Genomic DNA, 22,426 nt, shown 5'->3' with positions numbered 1-22,426 from the left:
ACACCCTCAGCATTTCTACTTGATTGATAGTCACTAATTTTCCCAATTTCTTCCACCTACCTTATCACTTACATTCCATTATTTTTATATGGATACCAAATCCAATTTAGTCTACTTCTAAATGTCTTTGTACCCTCCTCACGATTCACATTGATAAACATAATGTGGTCTGCCAGACTCTAGTCTCACAACTCCCACCCCTACCTCAATACTGCTATCAAAAATGTTATTAAAAAGCAAACATGAAAAACAAAATAGTAAATAGGATCATATCCCACCCTCCTGCCAAAATCACTTTAATATGACTACCAAGCATTCAGACTAAAATCCAATCCCTTAGATAAAGTCTTTCACATTCTGACCCAGTCTTTGACTGAAACCTACCTTCTTCAACCTAATTATCAGACATGGTTGTACATGTAACGTATGCTCCAACCTTATGGATTTGTTTCCAAGTTTCTTAAAACTGAGTTAGGCTATTGACTAATGGCATTTTTTTTTTATGGATTTTAAGACTTTCACAAACATATGCAAATAACACTGGAAACTAATTTAAATTTTGCAAAATCAATGAATAAAGAGACTTAACTTGACCCATCTTATACCAGGAGTAAAAAAACAGATTGCTATATTAAAAATATTTTAAATGAGGAAGTAACTCTCAAACATGTAGTATGAAAATGAACAGATTTAATATTCAAATAAATATTAAACCTCAAAATTGTCAAGTTATAAAATTGAAATGAGGTAAAACTGAAAAATAACTATTTAGAGCATAAATTTAAAATAATTGCCACATTATATAGAAACTTCTTTTATATGGTGATAAAATATACATAATACTAAGCAGTAGTTTTTCATTAGCGCTTTCTACTCTAAAGCTAATTTATTCAATGTAAAACAGCTGCCTGCCTAATACATACTGAGCCCTATTCCTAGATGTTAAGGACAAAAAGAATTAAAAATACAGATACGTAGACGACACAGGAGACATAAATTCAAATCAGCGTTATTAGTCCTAAGATAAATATAAATAAATGTAGGTAGAGTGCCAGCACAAATGATAAAAGATACTTCTGTTTAGATGAATAAGAAAAAGTGTCAAAGAAAACATTAAGCTGTATGGGTCTTGAGGAATATGAGTTCACCAGACAAATGGGAAGTGGAAAAGGTACTATAGTCATTAAAGTATAAAACAACACTGCCCTGTGGGAAATTATCAGTACTTCCATATATCAAGAGCTTAGGAACTACCAAGGACTGGGCCTGGGAAGTTAGATCATATCATAAAGTACTCATGCTAAGGAGGATTTTAAATTAGATATTTTCTTAGAGATAATGTTCAGTGTATATTCAATATACAGGCCTACACAATAAAAATATTTGTATTACAGCACTTAGAATGCTTTCTTTAGCACGTGCTTCCTCTTCAACACTTTTGAGCAATTTGAGGGCCAAGTCAATGCACACATAGCTTCTTTGGGCCTTTATTCCTGCAGCTTAAATGCATACCATCTGGTACAGGGCAGGTGCTAAATAAATGACTTTAAATAGGGGAAGTATATTTGGCAAAAGAAAACATTTCAGCAGTTTTCAAAGCAGTTAGTCATGTGAATTAGTTTATATAAACTATAAGATATCTTAAACACTACTTACGAGTTTGCTACATTCTGATAAGGAAAGTGGTTCTTCATTAAGTGATAAAAAGTAGATTAAATATAGCAGTATGTATAATGCAATCCACTAATCTCTATTGTAAGTATATATATGCATTTTTAAAAGCCCAGTGAAATACTTATTTTTAAAAAATTTAGAAAAACTATACCAAGAACTCTGGGGCCACACTGTCTAGGTTCTAATCAGCTTCCAACCACTTACTAATTTTGTGACCATGCACAATTATTTTAATCTTTCTTTGCCTCTACTTCCATAAAATGTAGATAACATACCTCAATGGCTTATTGTGAGGACTAAATGAGTTATAAGGCACTCAGAACACTGTCTGTATAACTATTTCCTAGACATATTTTTTCTTACCAACAATAAACTGTAATCATAGATTTTTACCTATACTTTAGGTTCTAGAAGAACTGATTTATAAAAGGAACCCTTTGTCCCATAAGACTTTTTAAAATCTTTTTTAAAGCTCCTTATAAAAAACATTTTTAAAGAAAGTTTAAAACTTGAAAAATTCATTTAACAAATATTCACCAAGCATTTCCACGTGCCAACCCTTGTGTTAATAATGTCTTTCAACAAGTGTCTCCCGAGGTCAACATACCCCAGAAACCTGCTCACCTCCTCTATTCCATGAAAAACAGAGACAGTATAACCATATCTACATGCTTTCTATTTCTAATCTGGGTATGCATAGCTTCTATCATTAGCAAATTGATCTATAGTTCTTTTCAAATGCTTCACAAAGTTTTCAACTTTTTTAGTAAATAAAAATATAGAAAATCAGTTACTTAAAAAGTACCTAAGTTTACAGACTCTACCACAACACTAGTTATAAAAATTATGACAAAAATAGAGAAAATATGGCAGTTAAATAAAGCAAACTTTTTTAACATAGTCCTCATACTTTCTTGTTCAGAAAGACTGAGTCCGTATTAATGGGATACTTTGAGTATATCAGGAAACAGAACATGGAAATCACAGTACATAGAATTAGTTGTTTTAACAATACTCATTAAAATGAAATGATACTAACTAATCATAAGATAACCATAGTAGAAAACTAAAATAAAAATTTTGATTGTTTGAACATAGAAAGGACATAATTATTACATAAAATACATCCTTCATTGTTTTGAATATAAGATGTTATATGAGGGAAGAGGGTGTAGCTCAGTGGTGGAGTGCGTGCTGAGCATGCACGAGGTCCTGGGTTCAAGTAAGTAAATGAACTTAATCCCCTTGCCAAAACAAAAACAAAAAAAGAGGTTATATGAATCAAAAGAATGTGCCTTTAGTAAATCATTAAGTTTTAAATAAGCATCTATTATGTGCCATGTACTAGTGTGTAAAACTTAGTACCACAAAGAATGATTAGATTCTTTTTTCTTATTTTTTCAACTACTCTGAAATATCTTAGACAAAAGACAGGATTCCTGTTGTTTCCTCATCTATAAAATAGATAGAAACCTTCTGACTATAACCAGTAAAGTTCCTAAACATTTCATAAGATACATGGAAAATGTCAAAATTTAAAAGTGTATATATTGTCATTATTGAGCAAGAATGTGTATTCCTGTTTGCATCTAACAGGATCTTACATTTGAAGAGAATATGTATTTTCATCAGGAATTTATTATCTGGGTAGTCACAAAGAAATTTTAACAATCTGATTTTTCCACCTACCTCTGAAAATGATGACTATACAGCTGTGTTGGAATACCAAGAATACGATCATATATAGCTGTAACTTCTCTCAGGTTTCCTTGTTCATTTTCCCAGTTTATATACATCTCCCACAGTCTGTCAGATCGGAAATCTGTTCCTGCAGCTAGAACAGCATGCTCAAAAGTTCTGAAAAGTTAAATTACCTCTAAGTTATCTTTCTAAAATAAAATCACTTTAAAAATGTTATTTCTTATAACTCAATAAAAAAAGTTAAAAAAAGTTATGTCTATACTTTGCAATATATACAAATATTGAATCATTAAGATGTATACCTGAAACTAACATGTTATATACATTATACCTCAATTTGAAAAAATAAAAGATTTCTAAATTTTAGAAGATAATGCTAAATTCAAAATTATATTACATTACCCTATACAAGTAGAGATTAAAAGGAAGAAGGAATAATAGAAAAGTGTACAACAGCTGCTTAAAAAAAGAGAAAACATAAAGGAAACAGATAAATGTACTTTTATGTAACTGTATACTATCTTATATAAGATACACATTTGCAATAATGCAAACTCACTGCAAACATGAGAGTGACACAGTAGACACAAGCATCTGTTAAACTCGAAATGTCTGTTGAATACATTCATTTAGGGCAAAAGACAAAGAGGACAAATTTAACCTCACTTTAAGAAATAATTTTCTGGCAAAACAAACTCTCCAACGAGGGATCCAGCTGCCATATCGGGTAATGAGAAGTACTGCATGTATTTTAAAAGTCTCTCTTGATTCTAAAATTCCACAACTACAGCTTACTACAAAAACATTTGTTTTAAAATACTTAGCTCATTTCAAGAGATTTCTGTAAGGAATTTTAATCACTGGATTTGATATCCCAATGGGATAAAATTTTAGCTATTTTCAAAATTAATATTAACAAAACTGTTCCCAAGAAAACAAAACAGATCAATGTCTATGGGAGAATAGTATATAATAAAGGAGATATTTTAAATTAATGCATAAAAGAAAGACTATTCAAGAAATGGAAAAATTAAAAGGTTAATCTCTCACTCACAAAAGACCCAAAGTAAAGGTTAATCTCTGTCACACAAAGGACACAAACTAAACATCACATAAATGAATGATTTAAAAAAAAAATAACCTATAGAATGAATTAGAAGAAAATTCAAGATTTATATATTCTTGGCAAGATAGGCACAAAACTCAGGAACCAATAAAAGACTGAAAATTGAACCACATTAAGGAAAAAAAAAGAACTTCTTTATGATAGACACCCTAAAGAAAGATGTGCCAAAAGTGGAGGAAATATGTTTAATAAATATATAAAGGACTGAGATTGTGTGTGTGTCTGTGTACATGAACACATGTGTATGTTTGTGTGTGAGGTTTTCAAGAGTTAAAATACACATCATTCCCCTGCAGAATCCCAAGATGATCAAGGAAATCAATGCTCCAGATACTAAGAAAACCAGAGGGAGCTGAAATAGGAAGGACAACAGGTAATGAACAAAACTTTTAGAAGATTTGTTTAATGAATGGTAGAATTTAAACTGTCTTTCCTGCCTAGCTATGGGATTTCAGAAGTGAGGTATACACTCTCCAGGCAGATCAGATCTTCCTTCAAAGAAGAAACTGCTTGGTAGAGGAATAAGATACAAGGATTCCAACACCAGGAGTCCCCTAACAAATCTTGAGTGGCCACCTGATCACCCTACTGTGAAGCACTCTAGGCCAGCTAACAATATAGCACAGAGCTTCTATTCAGCGCTTTTTTTTGTGTGTATATATATATATATATATATTTTTTTATCGGAAGTACAGTCAATTTACAATGCTGTGTCAATTTCTGGTGTATAGCATATGCTACAGTCATACATGAACATATATATATTCATTTTCATATTCCTTTTCACCATAAGTTGCTACAAGATATTGAATATAGTTCCCTGTGCTATACGGTATGAACTTGTTGTTTATCGGGTTTTGCGAGAGTCCTCCTGTATTTCAAAGCGAGAGATACTCTGCCAGAGTTCAGTAGGTGTTCTGTGTGATTCAATGGATTTGTAGATGTAATTCTTGTGTATTTGTGGGAGAGGGAGAGCTGTGAGTCTCTCTACTCCTCCGTCTTGGCACCTCCCATTCAGCTTATTAATATCTAATCTTTACCTGAGCAGAAATCCAGAGATCAGACATATCAGAAATAAAAACAAGTAAACAAACAAAAAAGAGACAACAGTACTGGGAGCAGAAAAACATTTCAACTACCCATAATACCTTCAAAGAACTATTAAAGATATGCAGCCATATAACAAAAGCAGGAGGCTATAAGAAAAGGAATATTCAAAGAACAAGTAAGATTTTTAAACATTAAATATCTTATGGCAGTTATTAAAAATCCAATACAAAAGAAAACAAATACAAAAAAAATCCAATACAAGGTTTAAGGAAATACCTCAAAAAGTCAACAAAGCCTAAGAGGTTGAGAAAAAGGAAGATTAGAAAATTAAATGATTAAAACAGAAGGTCCAATATTCAACTATTAAAAAAAGAGAGAAAACCAAGGGAAGGAAATTATCAAAGTAAGAATATACACAATAATAAATTTCTAAGAATAGAAAGCTATAAGCACCCCAGATTGAAAAGGCCTACTAAGTAAGCACAATTAATTAGAAAAATAAAGTCCACACCAAAGCATTATAATTGCATTTGCATCAAAGACAAAAAGAACATTTTAAAAGCTTTGTTAAGAAAAACAAGTTACATAAGGAAATTCAAAAGAATTGTATAATACTTCTCAACAGCAACACCAGAAGATACAAGAGAACGGAGAAATGCCTTCAAAATCCTAAGAAAAAATTCCTTTCAACTCAAAATTCTACACCCAGGGGACCATCAACTTGATGTTTCAGACATACTGAGTCAAAAAAATTTTTTTTCATCTCAAGTATCCTTTATCGGTAAGTTATGGGATACACTCCTCTAAGACGTGGCCATGAACCAAGAAAGAGTAGGATCTAATAAACGATCAAATAGGCTTGAAACACAGGAAGAAGGTAAAGACATCTAGAATCATGACAAGGAGGAAATCCCAAAACTGCTGTACAACAGAATTAGAAGAGAACAACCAGTTCAGATTACAGGAGGTTCCAGGAGGTATTTCCAAGAAGGAGGGAAAAAAACGGAACTTACAGATCTCAGAATATAATTTTTCTTGTAATTTTCACATTAATTAGAATAACACTAGATACATTCATTTTTTTTAGTTTCAAAAAATAACATACAAAGCATTTGTACACTGTGAAAAGTCAGTATTAGTACTATTTAAAGTAGCTACTGGAGAGGGTAGAAAGCCAGGAAAATAGGAAAAAGAGGGGAGGGAAGGAAAGCTGTAATTAACTACAGGGAAAACAAAAAGCTATGAAACCTATCCATACTGGAAAGATGGGGAATTGGAAAACAGGGCGTAAGTGAACTAAAAAATCTCATCTACCATAATAGAATCATAATGTCTACAGCTAATGAGAGAAAGCAGTAGAGTGCTACTATTATAAACATGTTGGAAGATACAAGAAACTGCTAATATATTTGAAGAGAGGTGGAGGGATCGCTGTTTGTTACAAGCAGTTTAACATTAACTTTTTGAACTATATGCACATACGTTGATAAACATGAAAACCAAAAACACATTTTAAATTCCTCTAATCAGTTAAGAAAAAGACAATCCAAAAGTAAAATGAACAAATGATATGAACATAGATAGCATATGAAAAGATGGTAAACCAGGATGAGCAACCTAGAGATACGCAAACTAAGATAATGAAACACTACTGGAGGTTTTAAAAAAGAAACATGGCTATGGGAAAATGACTACTCTTAGACACTGTGGGAGTTAAAAACTTGGTACCACTTTTAAAGGAACATTTGATAAAACATAGCTGTGTATTCCCTTTGATGGAAGCTCCATTTCTTGAATGATCTACATAAATACTGATTTGTAAAGAAATGTTCACTGCAGCACTAATTATTTCCTATAAATAAGCATTTGGTCAAATAAAATATAGTAACCTGATACTATAAAATACTTTTGCAGTGGTTAAAAAATATGGTAGGGAGAGATTCCAAAACATTCCATTACATTTAAAAAAAAGTAAAAAAAATATGTATACACACATACATGTACATCTATGTGTATCTGAAAGCACACCACACCATTAACCATGAGTGGAGAAGGGTTGGGGACATAAGGAAAGGGGATGTGGAATGGTGAAGGACTTCATTATGTACATTTTTTATAATTATGCATAAGTTTACAATTTTCATCATTTTTTCAAAACTGAAAAATACATAAAAGTTAAACTTTCAGTTTAGCATTTATAAGTAGTTCTATTATCAGTATCAGAATAACTGACTTATTTACAACTTTAAATACATTGGAGTATCAATGTTTCACATACCCTCTTATTGTACTGTTTGTCTCGGGATCACCAGGGTCCAATGTTTCTTTTAAGAAGTTTATATAATGTATCCAAAGGTCAACACTAAGAGGTATTGCCTGAAGCCCCCGGCGATACACCTAAGAAGAAAACAACAAACTGTACTCCAAATATTTAATTATTTCTTAACAGAGAGGCAACACTGTGTTATCCGGTGAACCTTAGAAATACTAATTACTGGAATTTTGTTTAAATAATCTACCATTACCATTTGGGTGGAGGTTGGATAGAACATGGCAATGTTCTGATCCCCACGTGCAGAGTCTTGATCTTCAAAGCGCAGCAGTCCCTGCATTCTGACCGGGTTGTGTGGGCAGGCTTTGGGTTACAGACCATAGGGCACAGACCCATTAGAGCATCAATGACAGCGTCTGACCAAAAATGCAATAAGACGTAGCAAATGTGACTAGCAAACCAACTATATTGTTTGGAAAATGAGAAATAAATGTAAGTGAGAGAAAAGCCCTGCCCTACTTGTTAAGCTGCAGTGTAATACAGAGGCTTGCACTGCAAAGCTTGACAAACTGTAGAGGTTTAACGCACCTGCCAACAAAGAGAGAAAATATTAGCTACAAATGCCACAAGAGTGACAAATGCAAATAAAATACCCTATAAAACTGAGCATAAATCGTAGGTACTGCCAGCCAAAAAAAAAAGTCTGTTTTGTTATTATTTGGCTTACAGTACCTAATGGAGATAACTTTATTCAGTAATGTACGCACCTCATCTGATTGTTTAATGTTGTCATGCCGCTTTTCAAGGTCTGCATACTTTTTCCAATAACCATAGCAATACGGATAGTGTATGAAAAATTTGTCAAATGCTTTCCTGGCAGCCATCAAGTGATTCTGATGAAAATAAAATGAGGTGTTTAAACATCTCAGAAACTTCTGCCACAGAAAATATTTATCATTCCTTTCAAATGTACAGGCATACCTCAGAGATATTGCGGGTTCAGTTCCAGACCACTGCAATAAAGCATATATCGCAATAAACCAGGTCACACGAATTTTTTGGCCTCCAAGTGCATACAAAAATTGTGTTTACACTACACTGTAGTCTATTAAGTGTGCAACAGCACTGTCTAAAAAATAATTTACATATCTTAATTTAAAAATACTTTATTGCTAAAAGATGCCAGAACAATTACAACAGTAACATAAAATACCACTGATCACAGATCACTATAACAAATAATGAAAAAGTTTGAAATGTTGCAAGAAATACCAAAAACATGACAGACACAGAGTGAGCAAATACTATTGGAAAAATGGCACCAATACACTTGCTCCACATGGGATTACCACAAACCTTCAATTTGTAAAAAATGCACTATCTGTGAAGCTCAATAAAACGAAGCGCAATAAAACGAGGTATGCCTGTATTATCTCAAATGAAATAAATGGCAAGCTTAAAAACCATACACACAGCAGCCATTTTTGCTGTAAATGCAATCTTATCCTTTCAAACAGAAGGAACTCATTCTCTTAAACAGCAAAGTAATTTTTTTTTATTTTAGCAATTTTATACACACACACCCCCCACACCAATTATTACAAACATTAGACTTTGATTCTAATACTGACTTTCCATAATGTACAAATGCTATGTAAGTTATTTTTTGAAGCTAAAAATATATATTCAACTTAATCTGAAAATTATAAAAGAGGCAACTTTAATTACAGAACAATAAGGCCTCGTCTGATACTACTTTGAATAATCTGTCCACTCTAATCCCATTTAAGTAGTTACTAACCTCCTGTTCTACATACTGAAGCAAATATACCCAGCCTGTAAAATCCTGAGGATTACTTTCTACAGTTTTCCAAAACTTTTCATATTCTGGAGGGAAATTTGCTTCTGTTTCTGTCACTGGAAGGTCCACAGTATTTGCTGTTTCATTTTCCTCTGTAGTTGTATTCACATTAGGAGATCCATCAGGTGACTGTTCCATTTCCGTAACATTCATAATCTCAGTACTGAAATCAGCAGACTGTTCTACCACTACCTCTGAACTGTTGCCTGTGCTGCCATTGCTAGAATTTCTGTACTCATCCATGTGAGAATTTTGCATAGCTGTTTATTTTTTCTTCAGTTACTGATCTGTGGAGACATAAAGAGAAACATCTTCCAAATGTTTATTTAGCATCATCAAAACCACCTTTTAAAAGCCCAAGTTAACTATTAAAGAATTATATTAATTTGATTCTTAACCTCTCCTGTAAATCATAATCAGGTTTATCAGTTTCTGTATTGTAAATGAAATTCTGTAACACACAAATTTTCCCAAATTCTGCCAATAAGTGAGTAAAAACTAGTTCCTTCATCCATAGAACAAGTGAGTACTGTGCCCTAAGAAGCTATCATATCTAGAATTCAATACTTCTTAGCTAGCCAAGAATCTAAAATTCAATGTCTGAATGCTATCTTGCTATCAATCCTGGAAAACGACAGTATCTTTATTATCTGTTCTGGAGGCTAAAGGTAAAACTAACAAGACAAATTCTGGTCGTGGATACACAATGTTTCAGAGAAAAATTCATCACTTAGTTTAGAATAAAGTTTTAGAAAAGAGACGGTCATAATGCTGAAATATACCTATAATTTTTACATCCTAGCAGTTAGGTTTGATATTATTACAGAATTAAGGTTTTAAAAATTAAAGAGTGATTTTTAAAGTGAATGTTATTAAAAACATTAAAGTCTTATCATCTGGATAGTAACTGCATAAAGTCTTTTAAATTAAGTCATCTTATAGTTAAGACCATAAAATAATAAGGAGTTATTTTTCTATCTTATAAGGTAGTACCACAATATATTTTCACAGTTGACTTCATTTCTTCCACTAACAGTTTAAATGGAAACTAAATCATTAAATTATAGGCCATGTCTTTTTTTTGTTAGGGGTTATTCTCAAAACTAAACAGACCCATAAAACTGATTTACTCCTAAAAATACCCTTAGAATACATAATTACTTATTATAGCACAAAATAATTTTTTTAAATGATGAAGATTTTAAAGATGGTAATTCAAAGAAAGAAATGCAAGTGACCAATAAACATATGAAAGGATTATATCTTTATTAATAATGATGTAAATTAAAACAATGAGATATCAAATGGGCAACAATTAAAAAGATATTTCTGGAGGACAGTCATATAAAATGTACCAAATGGCAAGTGTGCATATTTTATGCACATTATGTGCTTCCATATTATGTAAGTAATCAGACAAAAACATTTATTTGTTTAAAAGCATTCATTAGAACACTGAATTAAAGCAAAAAGAGAGGGCAGTATTAGGAACACTACTTTAGTAAGTGGCATATTGGTTCAATGGGATAATAAGCAATAATTAAAAAGGAAATATGTGCACCTGTGTTGATAAAGAAATGTACATGCAACACACAGATCTGTAAGGATTTATACCAAATAAAATACACTAAACATACTGGTTGGTGTTAACAGTTGTCCTTCCTATATATCTGAGCTGATGCTTTCTTCTTTTGGCTCATCTGAAATTATTTAACTGAAGTGAAAACAAAAAGGGGGAGAAGTATTTTGTTTTATTTGTTTTTTTAAGAAAAGCCAGCTCCAGCTATGATATACCAGTGGTTGGCTGGCTACATTTTTTTTTTTTTTGGTGCCATTTTATGCCTACTTAAAAAATCTAGGTTTCACTATAGTCTACACAACCTAGCTCCACACAATTGTCACCTAGTAAACTGTATTTTTAAAAAAATACAAATTCACTGGCCCCAACGCCAATAATTCTGAGTTCTAGGCTCAGGCCCAGAAATTTTTACTTCTACCAAGTTCTCTGAGTAATTCAAAGGAACGGAAACTTATTCGTGGGTAAACTCTGAACAACAGAACTGCTGGATTAAAGAATCCATGTATATTAAATATATGGGAATATGCTGACAATTTATCTTTAGAAAAGCTGCATTAGCCATTTGGCAAGACACTTTTAGTTGACTATCCAACATCCCTTCTCACCATCTTCCTAATAAAACATTGTTTTTGTTCAGAGCAGCAATATACCTAACCCCATACAGGATTATGAGACTCAAAAGAACAACTGCTAAAGAGCTCTGGGAAAGATTTTGCTTTTCTGATAAAAAGGACAGTCACAAATAGTGTAGGTTCTACCACTTTCTTCTTACGTTAAATATGAACATATCTGAAACAACTTATATCCACAAAGCAGTCAATAAAAACTGACCCAGAAAATTAAGAAATACCAGCTGACACCATCAAGCTGCTAATAACACGATGCCAGCTTCATACCGTGTAAGAAAATAAGTCCCTGTTTGCTTAAACTACTATCAACAGATGGGTTTTTCTATTACTTGCAGACACATGCATTCCTAACTAATTAACTCATTAACAATGCACGAGAATGTCCATTTCTCCATCTCCTCTTCTCAGCTCTAGGTACCATGAAACTTAATTTTTGCTCATCGGATTAAAAGAGAGAAAAAAAGAGTAGTACTTCATTCTGATTTGCAATTCTTTAACTACAAAGAGGATGAACTTCTATTTCTTGTTTTTCCTTAAATGCTGTTTCATATCTTTTGTTCATATTTTCTACTGTATTTTTTATTAATGGTTTGTACAAGTTCTTTGTAAACTAAAGAAATCAGAGTTTTATGATATACATTGTAAAACATTTTTGAGTTTTAGGTTTTCTGTGTATATGGAGGGCATCTTTAAACTGTCACGTAGATTTGAAATCCAGATTTTAAAATATGTCCATTACTTCAAAATGCAGCATAAAGCAAATTTTTTCCCAAGAAAGGATAAATTTTAAATGTTAAATCAAGTGACCTTTTGAGGCTGAATGCCACTAGGAGAATTAGCTATCATCAGGTAAATCTAAGAAATATTTTTTAAAAAACAAGAAGAGGGAGAGGAGAAGAAGGGAAGGAAAGGGAGGTCAGATGGGGACAAAAACGTTTTCAGTACCTAATGCATTATACTACATTCCTTGAAAAGAATACACAGGTATAAGATCCTCAGTCTAAGACTTATTAATTAGCTGGAGAGAGATCAAAAACATGCAAAACAATTAGAGACAGACAAAATTTCAAATGAAACAAAGTCAAGGTTTACAGAAGTCAACTGAAAATTACAGGCATCTAACAAAACATCATGAAATATACAATTTGGTTGTAACTTTGAAAAACTATAGGTTTGGGAATAATAGAAAAAGAATGATAAAGTATTCCAAAATATGGAACAGCCCATTTGTTTTGACAAAACAACCCGTCCTAACAGTAGACAAGAAGATGGAAATTAGAATTGGTTCCAAGACAAGAGAGAGAAGACCGATCAGAATGAAGATGGTATGTATTGGGGAAGCGAAATGAGAGTAAGCAGAGAAGAGCAAGAGGGATTTGAGAAGAAATATTGCAACAAACAAATCTAGTTGGTACACAGTAAAGGAGAATCCTAACATATCTGACTACCAGAAAAAATAGTTCCCTTCTACTTGAATGACTGATTATTCTCATGAATGTTTCCAGGTTTACCATTTGAGACTATAGGATAAGGCACAAAAGCTTTTCAATTTATTTTGCTCTCTTTTGCCTTCTCCTTCAAAGAAAAGACACAAAGAGTAATTTTCCATATGCAAATTTGTCATTGTTTTGTGTATTATTTCAAAGAACACTGTCAAAAAAATTGTTAGTTGATACAGTCTGAGTCATTTACTACCTACCCTATTCTAACTGCATACTTAAGTGGGGCATAAAGGTTTCTTCTGAAATCAGCAAATTTACCACACCCCTGCGTCTTCAGAGACTATCAATTACTCCACACCCTGCAATTATAGTGTTATAAAAAGAATTAAGAACATCAGCCTTACCCTTAGAGAGATCATTTTTCTGATTACTTCAAAAATTACAGGACCAAAAGTATACACTAAAGTTATTTTTAATAAAAAGTTATTCCTACATATTCTTCATAATGCAGCAATTAGTATCAGCTTATTCTTAACAACAACCAACAACTTCCACCTAGCAACATAAAACGGCAAAAGGGTAAAAAATAACTCTCAAAAGGAGGAAGACAATAGTGTGGCACTGGCATAAAGACAAAAAGACCAACAGAATAGAGCAGAAAGCTCAGAAATAAACATTGGACAAGGGTTCCAAGATCACTCAATGGGGAAAGGACAGTCTCTCTAACAAATGGTGCTGGGAAAACAATATTCATATACAAAAGAATGAAGCCAAATCCTTAGCCTACACCATATATAAAAATTAACCCCAAACAGACTAAAAACCTAAATGTAAAATCTAAAACTATAAAAGTCCTAGAAGAAAATATAAGGGTAAAGCTTCATGATATTGGACTTGGCAGTGATTTCTTGGCTATGATACAGCACAGACAACAAAAGCAAAACTAGACAAACGAGGCTGCATCAGACTTTAAAACTTCTGTGTATCAAAGGACACAACCAACATTTAAAAGACAAATGGCAGAATAGAAGGGAATATTTGCAAGTCTTATATCTAATCAGGGTTTATATCTAGAATATAAAAGAACTCCTATGACTGACAACAAAACTAAATTTAAAAATGAGCAAAGGACTTGAATAGACATTTCTTCAAAGATGGTATACAAATGACCTACAAGCATATGAAAAGATGCTCAACATCACTATCAGAGAAATGCAAATCAAAATAACAAGATATCACCTCACATCCATTAGGATGGTGACTATCAAAAAACAGAAAATAACAAGTTTTGGCAAGGATAAGGTGAAAATGGAACCTTTGTGCACTAACAGTGGGATTGTAAATGGTGCAACTGCTATAGAAACCAAATGGAGTTTCCTCAAAACATTAAAAACAATTTAAAAAAATAAATAGAACTACCATATAATTCAAAAATTCCACTTATGGGTATGTATATCCAAATTAACTGAAAGTAGGATCTCAAAGAGCTATCTGCACATCCATATTTATAGCAACACTATCCACAACAGCCAAAGGAATAAGCAACCCAAATGTTCACCAACAGATGAAGAGATAAAGAAAATGTAGTATAGACACACAACAGAATATCATTCAGTCTTTAAAATGAAGGAAATCTTGTCATATGATATATGCATGAACCTTGAGGACATTATGCTAAGTAAAATAAGTCAGTCACAGAAAGACAAATACTGTATGATTCTACTTACATGAGGTATCTAGAGTAGTCAAATTCATAAACAGGAAGTAGAATGATGGTTACAAGGGACTAGAGACGGGGAAAACGGGAGCTGTTGTTTCAATGGGTATGGTTTCAGATTTGTAAGATGAAAAAGTTCGGAACTGTTTCACAATAAGCTGAACATATATTAACACTACTGAATTGTATATTTTAAAACAATTAAGATAAATTTTATGTTATGTATTTTTACCACAATAAAGTTTTTTAAAAAGGAAGAAGACAGTTAAACTATAATCAACCTAGAAAATACAAAAGACTAGGAATTACAATTTCCAGATCTTTCTTTCATTGTAAGAAGACAAAGTATATAATGGTAAACATTAGAAAGAACAAGGTGGTAGAGGAGGGTGAGTCCTACTTCTCCCACTTAATAGCATGAGATCCTACGTCAGTCTTTTCTCACTTCTAAATGAGACTAATACTATTTATATTACCTGTTTCATAGGGCTGTTGAGAATATCAAATGAGATAAAGCATGTGAAAATCTTAAAAACTATAAATTCACATAAATCAAGATATCACTGAAAACAATTTCCTGGAAAGATGTCATACTTCAAAATGTTATACTTTAAAATAGAAAATAAAAATGAACGTTACAATAAACTTTTTTCTGCACATTTTAAGAGGAAGAAATGAAAAAACCTGTTGATTTTGACTTCAAAAAATTGGTAGTCAACAAATAAATCTGAACATCTATTTTATTTCTGTTCAATTTTAGACCTTTTTACCATCTATCAGAGAAGATATATATTTAGTTATTACACTAAACATACGTACACAACTTCCCTTGCCTGGGCACCCAATATAGTTCAATCAGTTTGGGGTTAAATCAATATTCAGGTTTACACAAGTATGCCTATGTAAACATCTTTTTCAAGAAATCTTCTACACTATAATTACATTTCTTTGCTTCTGCTTCTTTCAATCTTTCCTCATTATTTTCATATGCTTAATTGTTTTAGAAAATTGACCCCATATCCTTAAAGAGGTCTTATAAAAGTTCTTCAAAAACAACTATCACTCATACTTATAAATTCCATTTTCCCTTCTGGAGTCATCCTTTCTGAAACCATCTGATCTGCAACAATTTAGACTGGTTTGTCTCATCTAGGTTTGTCTGTTCATTTTGATCCAAGGTGTTCCCTTCACTCATCTCTTGGGTTGAGTATCATTTATAACAGACAAAATCTTCTTTCTCAATTCACTCCTTCTTTTAGAGAATCATTTCTGTAACTCACTGAAAAAGTTTTGAAGGAATGTATTATTTCCTAGCATCTGATGCTGCTGTTGAGAAAATATGACACCATTTTAATTCCTTATCCTCTATATGTAATCTGTTTTTTTCTCCATAGAAACTTTAAGGTTCTCTTTTTATCCCAGGTGTTCTAAAATTATGTAACAATGTGCCTTAGGGTGAGTCTTTTCCATTCACTCTGCAAGGCACTCATTTGGAAGGCCTACTTCAATCTAGATAAATATTTACATCATTCAATTCTTATGCTCTATATTTATTATTTATTTGATAATTCTCCCCTCTTGGTTTTCTCTTTTCTGAATTCACATTGCTGAAGTGTTGGACCTCCTGACTTGATCCTGTACTTTTCTTATCTTTTCCCACATTTTCTCCCATCCCTTCAACTCATTCTACTCTGAGATAACCCTTTTACTAGAATTTTAATATATGAATCAAATTTTTAACTTCCTTTTTTTATTCTCTGGATAATCAATATTCCTGTTTCACTAGTACAATATCTTCTGTTGTCTCTCTATGATTTACCTTAAATTTTCTTCTGTTCTTAGCACTGTTTCTTCTGATTGTCTTTTGACTATTTGTTTTGGTCTCTTCAAACTTCTATTCAAGAAGTGTGAGGCATTACAAAACAAATTAGAGGCTAGATACAGCATGCCAACTGGTGGGTCTCAGAACAGGATGGCATTCTGTTGAGGGAGGAATCCACTAAATGTCAGTGCTTTATATTATTTCCCATGAGTTTACTTTTCCCAAAGAAAAATGTTTCAACTTAAAATGTAAGCAATGCAACAAACATTCTGGGAGCAAAGACAACAAAACAGGGCTGGCAATTTCATCATTCAATATATAAACTTTAATTCAATTTCCTATTTTCACTAAGAACCTTCACCCCTGCCCCACCTCCCACCAGCTGTGCCAAAACCTCTGGTTTCACCTCTTCAAATAATGAACATCCATCCAGCTTTCTGCTGGCTATACCAGACAGGGAAGGAAAATCTAGGGTCTAAACTACTCCTCCAATTTTTAGTTGCACTCAGCACTCTCATCTGCGGAGACCTTTGGAACCTGAAATTCCTGAGACTTTGTGGGGTTTTGTGGGAAGATCCAGCTTGTTTTTTATTAACCTCCCTCTCTGCAGGCATAGAGCTGAATACAGGAAAAAGAAAACCTAAGTTAACCAGTTAAAACTGGTCCATCTGCTTTCTTCTAAAATATTGTTAGTTAATTCTCATCTGGTGACACTTCCTCTTCTGTTCTTTGTTCTTTTGGGTTTATACCATTTTCTTTCTTTTTTACTTTATCATTAAATTTACTTTATTTTTCTATTTATTTTACTGAATTTAGGTATATGAATTACTCTACACTGAACCCCTTTTATTTAGTATTTTTAAAAATTGCTAACCAACATCATTTCCTTGAGTAATAATATTTATTCAATAGATATTAGTGAACAACTCCCGTGTGTCAGACAGTACTATTCTAAGCACTGGAAATTTAGCTGTGAACAAAACAAAGCTGCTGCTCTCAAGGAGCAGACATTCCAGAGAGGAGATAGAAACTTTTTAAAAAATAAATTTACAATTTGTACATGGTACCAAGTGCTAAGAACAAAACAAAAGAGAGGATGAAGTAGTAAGAAAGCCAGTCATGCAGTTATGTGGAGGAAGAAAATTCCAGGCAGTAGTAAGAGCAAGTTTTGAGATAAGTGCTTTGTTTGGTATGTTCACAGGAAAACATACCAGCTGGATTTGCTTAAATATCCCTCAATTTGACCTGAGTTCTTTCTAAGATTTGGCTTTACTAAGCATAAACTTCCTCATGTAAATGTCTATTTTTAAAGAGCAATTTTCCTTGGGTTATATTCTCAAAATTGAATATGTAGCATAAACCTTAAAATCAAGCATGGTTTTGATCTATACGTAAGAGATAATATTCTACAATTTTCTCTTAAAGGAATAATGATGAATCTACAGGTAAATTATAATTATTAGACAAAGTTATTGGATAAAAGAGAAATGTATTAACAATGTGACATTTCTGTAGTTAAAAATAACTTTATAAAGGCCATTTGAAAGAACTAATCATGAACAAGCATGTTCTACGGCAGCATTTTTCCCAAGAAAATAACTATCTGTTGGTACACTATAGTTCAACCGTATCACTCCAGTGAAAATACTAATTTCTCGTATTGACCTAGTTGCCACAGCCAACGGTCCATCTTTATCCTCGTAGATCTCTATTAATCCTCTATTTCCTTCTTAAAATTCTTTATACCTCCAAGAAGTAAATCTGTTGTGATACCAATCCCCAATCTCCTCTCCTCTTTCATAATCTTCCCTCCCCTTTTCCTCTCAAAGTATTTATTCAGTATCTCTATTACAGCACTCTTGTAAGAGCTGAAATACAAAACCATTATTTGTCCTCCTCCTTCCCTTGGTCACAATGGATGAAGTATCTCTGCTCCTATCAAAACTTCTCCCACCCATCTTCTCAAGAAGTTGCTTCTTAAAATATCTGCATTCTCTCCTTCCTATCAATTTCTCTCAGTGTATTAGATCACTTCCATTAGCCTTCAAACATGTATAAATAGTTCTCATCTTTTATATAATAACATATAATATACATACTATAATTTAGCTTAACTTAAAAAACAAGCAAAGGGTAATCATGTTAAGGATTTGGATTCTGCTCCAAGTACAATGAAGAAAGACAATGAAGTTGTCTAAGCTTGTATCTCTATTTCTATACCCTTTATTTACTCTTTAAGTTGTATTCTTCTTTATCACTCCTCTGAAATTCCCCCAAGGTCACAATCTCCTGGTTTATAAACCCAATTGGACACATTCTAATTCACCTTTCTGATCTACTCTTCACCACATCCAACAGTAATGAAGACTTCCTACTTGAAAGGCACTCTTTTCTTGCCTTTTCTGACTTAACCACATTCACCCAGTTTCGTCCTGTTTAGCTTCAGAGCTTTACTGTAAGCAGTTTCCTCTACCCGGAGTTCTCTCCTGTCCCTCTACCTGACACCCATACTCACACTCAGAGCATTCAACTTAACAGCAGCCTACTCATTAATCTGGGAAAACTTAAACATCGCTTCCTGAAAACTATTCACATATCCCCCAAATTAGTTACGTTCCCCCAATGATGCCCCTACAGCATTCTGTCTTTCTCCCATAGCACACATCACATTTGTGATACTCTTTCAATGTCTATCTTCCCTTCTAGATTATAAATTCCTTGAAAATAAGCAACAGGTCTACCAATACACAGGCATACAGTATACACTGAATTCACTGAATAATAAATAAAAAGCATCACAGTCCTTAAACCCCGTAGGGCCCTAAATCGAGGTTATTACTTTCATAACCAAATAGGAAGTTGTATAATAAAGTGCTTGGGCTTTAGAGCTTGACAGAACTGAAGTAAAGATCTGGCCCAGTTACTCATGAGGGAACTCTGAGCAAGTTCCTTAACCTCTCTAAGCCTCATCCACAAATACTCACACTTACCTTGCTATGAAGAGTAACTACCCTTTTCCTTTATACTGCTGCTGCTACAATATAAATAATGATTTTCTCCCCGTCTTGAATAATGTTTTTCAAACTTGAGAATGCTTCAAACCAGCTTATTTTTTTAAAAGGAAAAATACAGAATAGAAAAAAATATATCAGAGTTCAATGCACACATTAAGGGCACATTGTTGAAGTACACACAGAATTCAACTATAGTTTACTGGGTTGCCGTGTTACATGTACATCCTATTATGGGTTGCAGTCAAAGAATCTGAAAAACATTGCTACACTATTGCTACAGATACTTAATATTATTAGAATATTAAATTCAGTGAGAACAGGGGCTTTGGTTTTTGTTCACTATGTCTCTAGAAACTAAAGCAGTGTCTGGCAATATAATTAAATATTTGTTGAAAAAGTGAATATTTCTGGCCCCAATCTAATTTTTCAAATACCTTAATCCTACAGTATTCCTTATTGTCATTTACAGAGCCCAACAAATTTTCATGCCTGAGCCTGGGCTCATCTCTTCTCTCAGACTAACAAAAGTTTCCTTTTCTCAACTCACCAAACAACTCAGTGACTTTACTACTTTCCACTTTATGAGAGGCATAAAGTCCAAAAGTACAAAAGAAAACATGATAAATATTAAAAGTGAATATGCAGTACATGAAAAAACAGTTCTACACCATAAAGTTTTAGTTCAGTTATGACATCGTTTGATTAATAATTCAGAATGCCTTCTTAAAACTTAAAAGAGGATGACTTAACCCATACTTAATTTTTAAAAACAGTAAGTATGATCTATTAATTTCTTTTTTTTTAAATCTCTCTATAGGCATCAATGCCTACAAAGGTACTCAAAATCATACCATTGGTTATTCTTTTTATAAACAGGACAATATATTAAAATCTGAAGTCATCACTAAGGACTAAAAGAAGTTGAGCACAGCAAATCAACTAGCTTTGCAATCCATAAGCACTCTGTGCCTCATCCATAGATGAGCCAATCTGGAGACTCAAAAGTATCAAGAATAAAAAAAAGTATCATAACCACTGGTTTCGGCAACCGTTTTCAGAGGCTGAACAGAATGTTCACAGATTGACCTTTTTTAAGTTTCCACATATTAAGCACTTATGTTCCAGAAAAAGGTCTCTCTCTCTCTCTCTCTCTCTATATATATATATTTTTTTTTTACATAAATGCTTGTATCATCTTCAGGTCTTTAAAAAAAAGAATCACCATTTGGCTAGAACTACCTTCTTCCTCCTTTGGATATGTTTCAAATAATTTTTAAAATCCTATGTTTTACACAGAACTATTTGTTAACACACCACAGAAGGTTCTGTTCTTTCTCTTAAAAAGAAGCCACACACTTTTTATCATTTGATTTATAAAATTATTTTTCTTATTCAACTACAGGTAAGGAAGTAAAAATATTACCAAGTATTCTGACACTAAAAAAGCCTGCTTTTCAATTCTCACTTCAAATATCTCATACCACCTACTAATTAGCAATCTTTGGTCAAACCCTAATTATTCCAGAATTCACAATCTTAAGAATTTGTCGTTAGTAGAATTCCTTTCGTTCACTTTATCCCTACCAAAGGCTGAACAGTGGAAAGTTCCAACTTCTGCAACTTTAGAATGAGGTTATAAAGGGGGAGGAGGGGGAACACCTGACAGTAGTTGCTTTTTTCAAACTACTTAACCTCCCACAGCCCAAAACACTTAAGTTCCAAGGTGAGTTTCCTAATTCCCCGTATGAAACTTGCATACATTAAGGACAGTACTATTTATTAACTTAAAGATGTGATTTCAGAGCGAGAAAAACATCGGTGTTGGTCTCTGGCTACAAAAGGTGAACGTTATCCTTTAATGTTCTGTTTTTCTATTTCTATACTATCCTGCCTAAAGCTTTAGGTGATCTTTGGGATGCTGTGCCTGGGGTCCCAAAGTGTGGCTTTAGTGAGAACGCGAAATGCGCCCTACAAGGCGCCTAATAGCTTTATCCACACAATTTGTATCATACTCTCCCCAACCTCTGGCGGCTCCTACTGGGCCCCTTCCACTTCAATCGTCCCAGGCACACTGGTTTCCAGCTCTCGGGAGAGCAGGGGCTTTAGTTTAGATTTAGCCCAAATCAATTCTAAACCAAGGGCCCACGTTTCCCACCACGTCAAAAGGCACCCGTCAGAAAAAACCATGGTCTAAGAAAAGAAACCTCGCACTGCTCCACCCAACAGGTGGGAAGGAGAAGGGAATGGACAGCTGGGCCCCGAGGCCAAGCCAGGCCTCACACAGGGCAGGAGCGGGAGGCCGCAGCCCCCGTGAGGCCTGAAACAAGGCAGGCCCCTTTCTGCCCCGCTATCTCCCCCTCCCGCCAGTTCCAAGGCGCCCGCCCCGGCTGACCTGACGATGGATGCCACTCACTGCCATGAGCCGCAGTCTGGGCCAACCGAGCCGAAGATGGCACTGCCACCGTCTCTGTCTCCACAGACACCGCAGAGCCGCCACCACCACCGCCACGGCCGCCTCGTCGAGAGCACGGCGCGCATG

The 22,426-nt window shown here is 33.7% G+C and overlaps 1 protein-coding gene across 7 annotated transcripts in view; it reads right to left on the bottom strand.

Annotated features, from left to right (window-relative positions):
- Nucleotides 1-22,426, bottom strand: part of PRPF39 (pre-mRNA processing factor 39) — a 31,948-nt gene extending 9,522 nt beyond the window's left edge. Inside the window, exons 1-6 of one of the 7 annotated variants that reach the window (XM_031453657.2) lie at nucleotides 22,280-22,419; nucleotides 16,871-17,031; nucleotides 9,625-9,971; nucleotides 8,591-8,716; nucleotides 7,830-7,948; nucleotides 3,364-3,531 (exon numbers count right to left, since the gene is read on the bottom strand). In XM_031453657.2, coding sequence (XP_031309517.1) covers nucleotides 3,364-3,531; nucleotides 7,830-7,948; nucleotides 8,591-8,716; nucleotides 9,625-9,942 — 731 coding nt within the window. In that variant the 5' untranslated portion in view covers nucleotides 9,943-9,971; nucleotides 16,871-17,031; nucleotides 22,280-22,419. Of the gene's footprint in view, nucleotides 1-3,363; nucleotides 3,532-7,829; nucleotides 7,949-8,076; nucleotides 8,717-9,624; nucleotides 9,972-16,870; nucleotides 17,032-19,863; nucleotides 19,979-22,279 lie in introns of those variants that run through there. The other 6 variants (XM_031453659.2, XM_031453656.2, XM_064485925.1 and 3 more) reach the window with 6 other exon arrangements.

Source organism: Camelus dromedarius, chromosome 5 (genome assembly GCF_036321535.1).
Source record: "Camelus dromedarius isolate mCamDro1 chromosome 5, mCamDro1.pat, whole genome shotgun sequence".
NCBI lineage: Eukaryota > Metazoa > Chordata > Mammalia > Artiodactyla > Camelidae > Camelus > Camelus dromedarius.
This window is presented reverse-complemented; position numbering and strand designations above follow the sequence as displayed.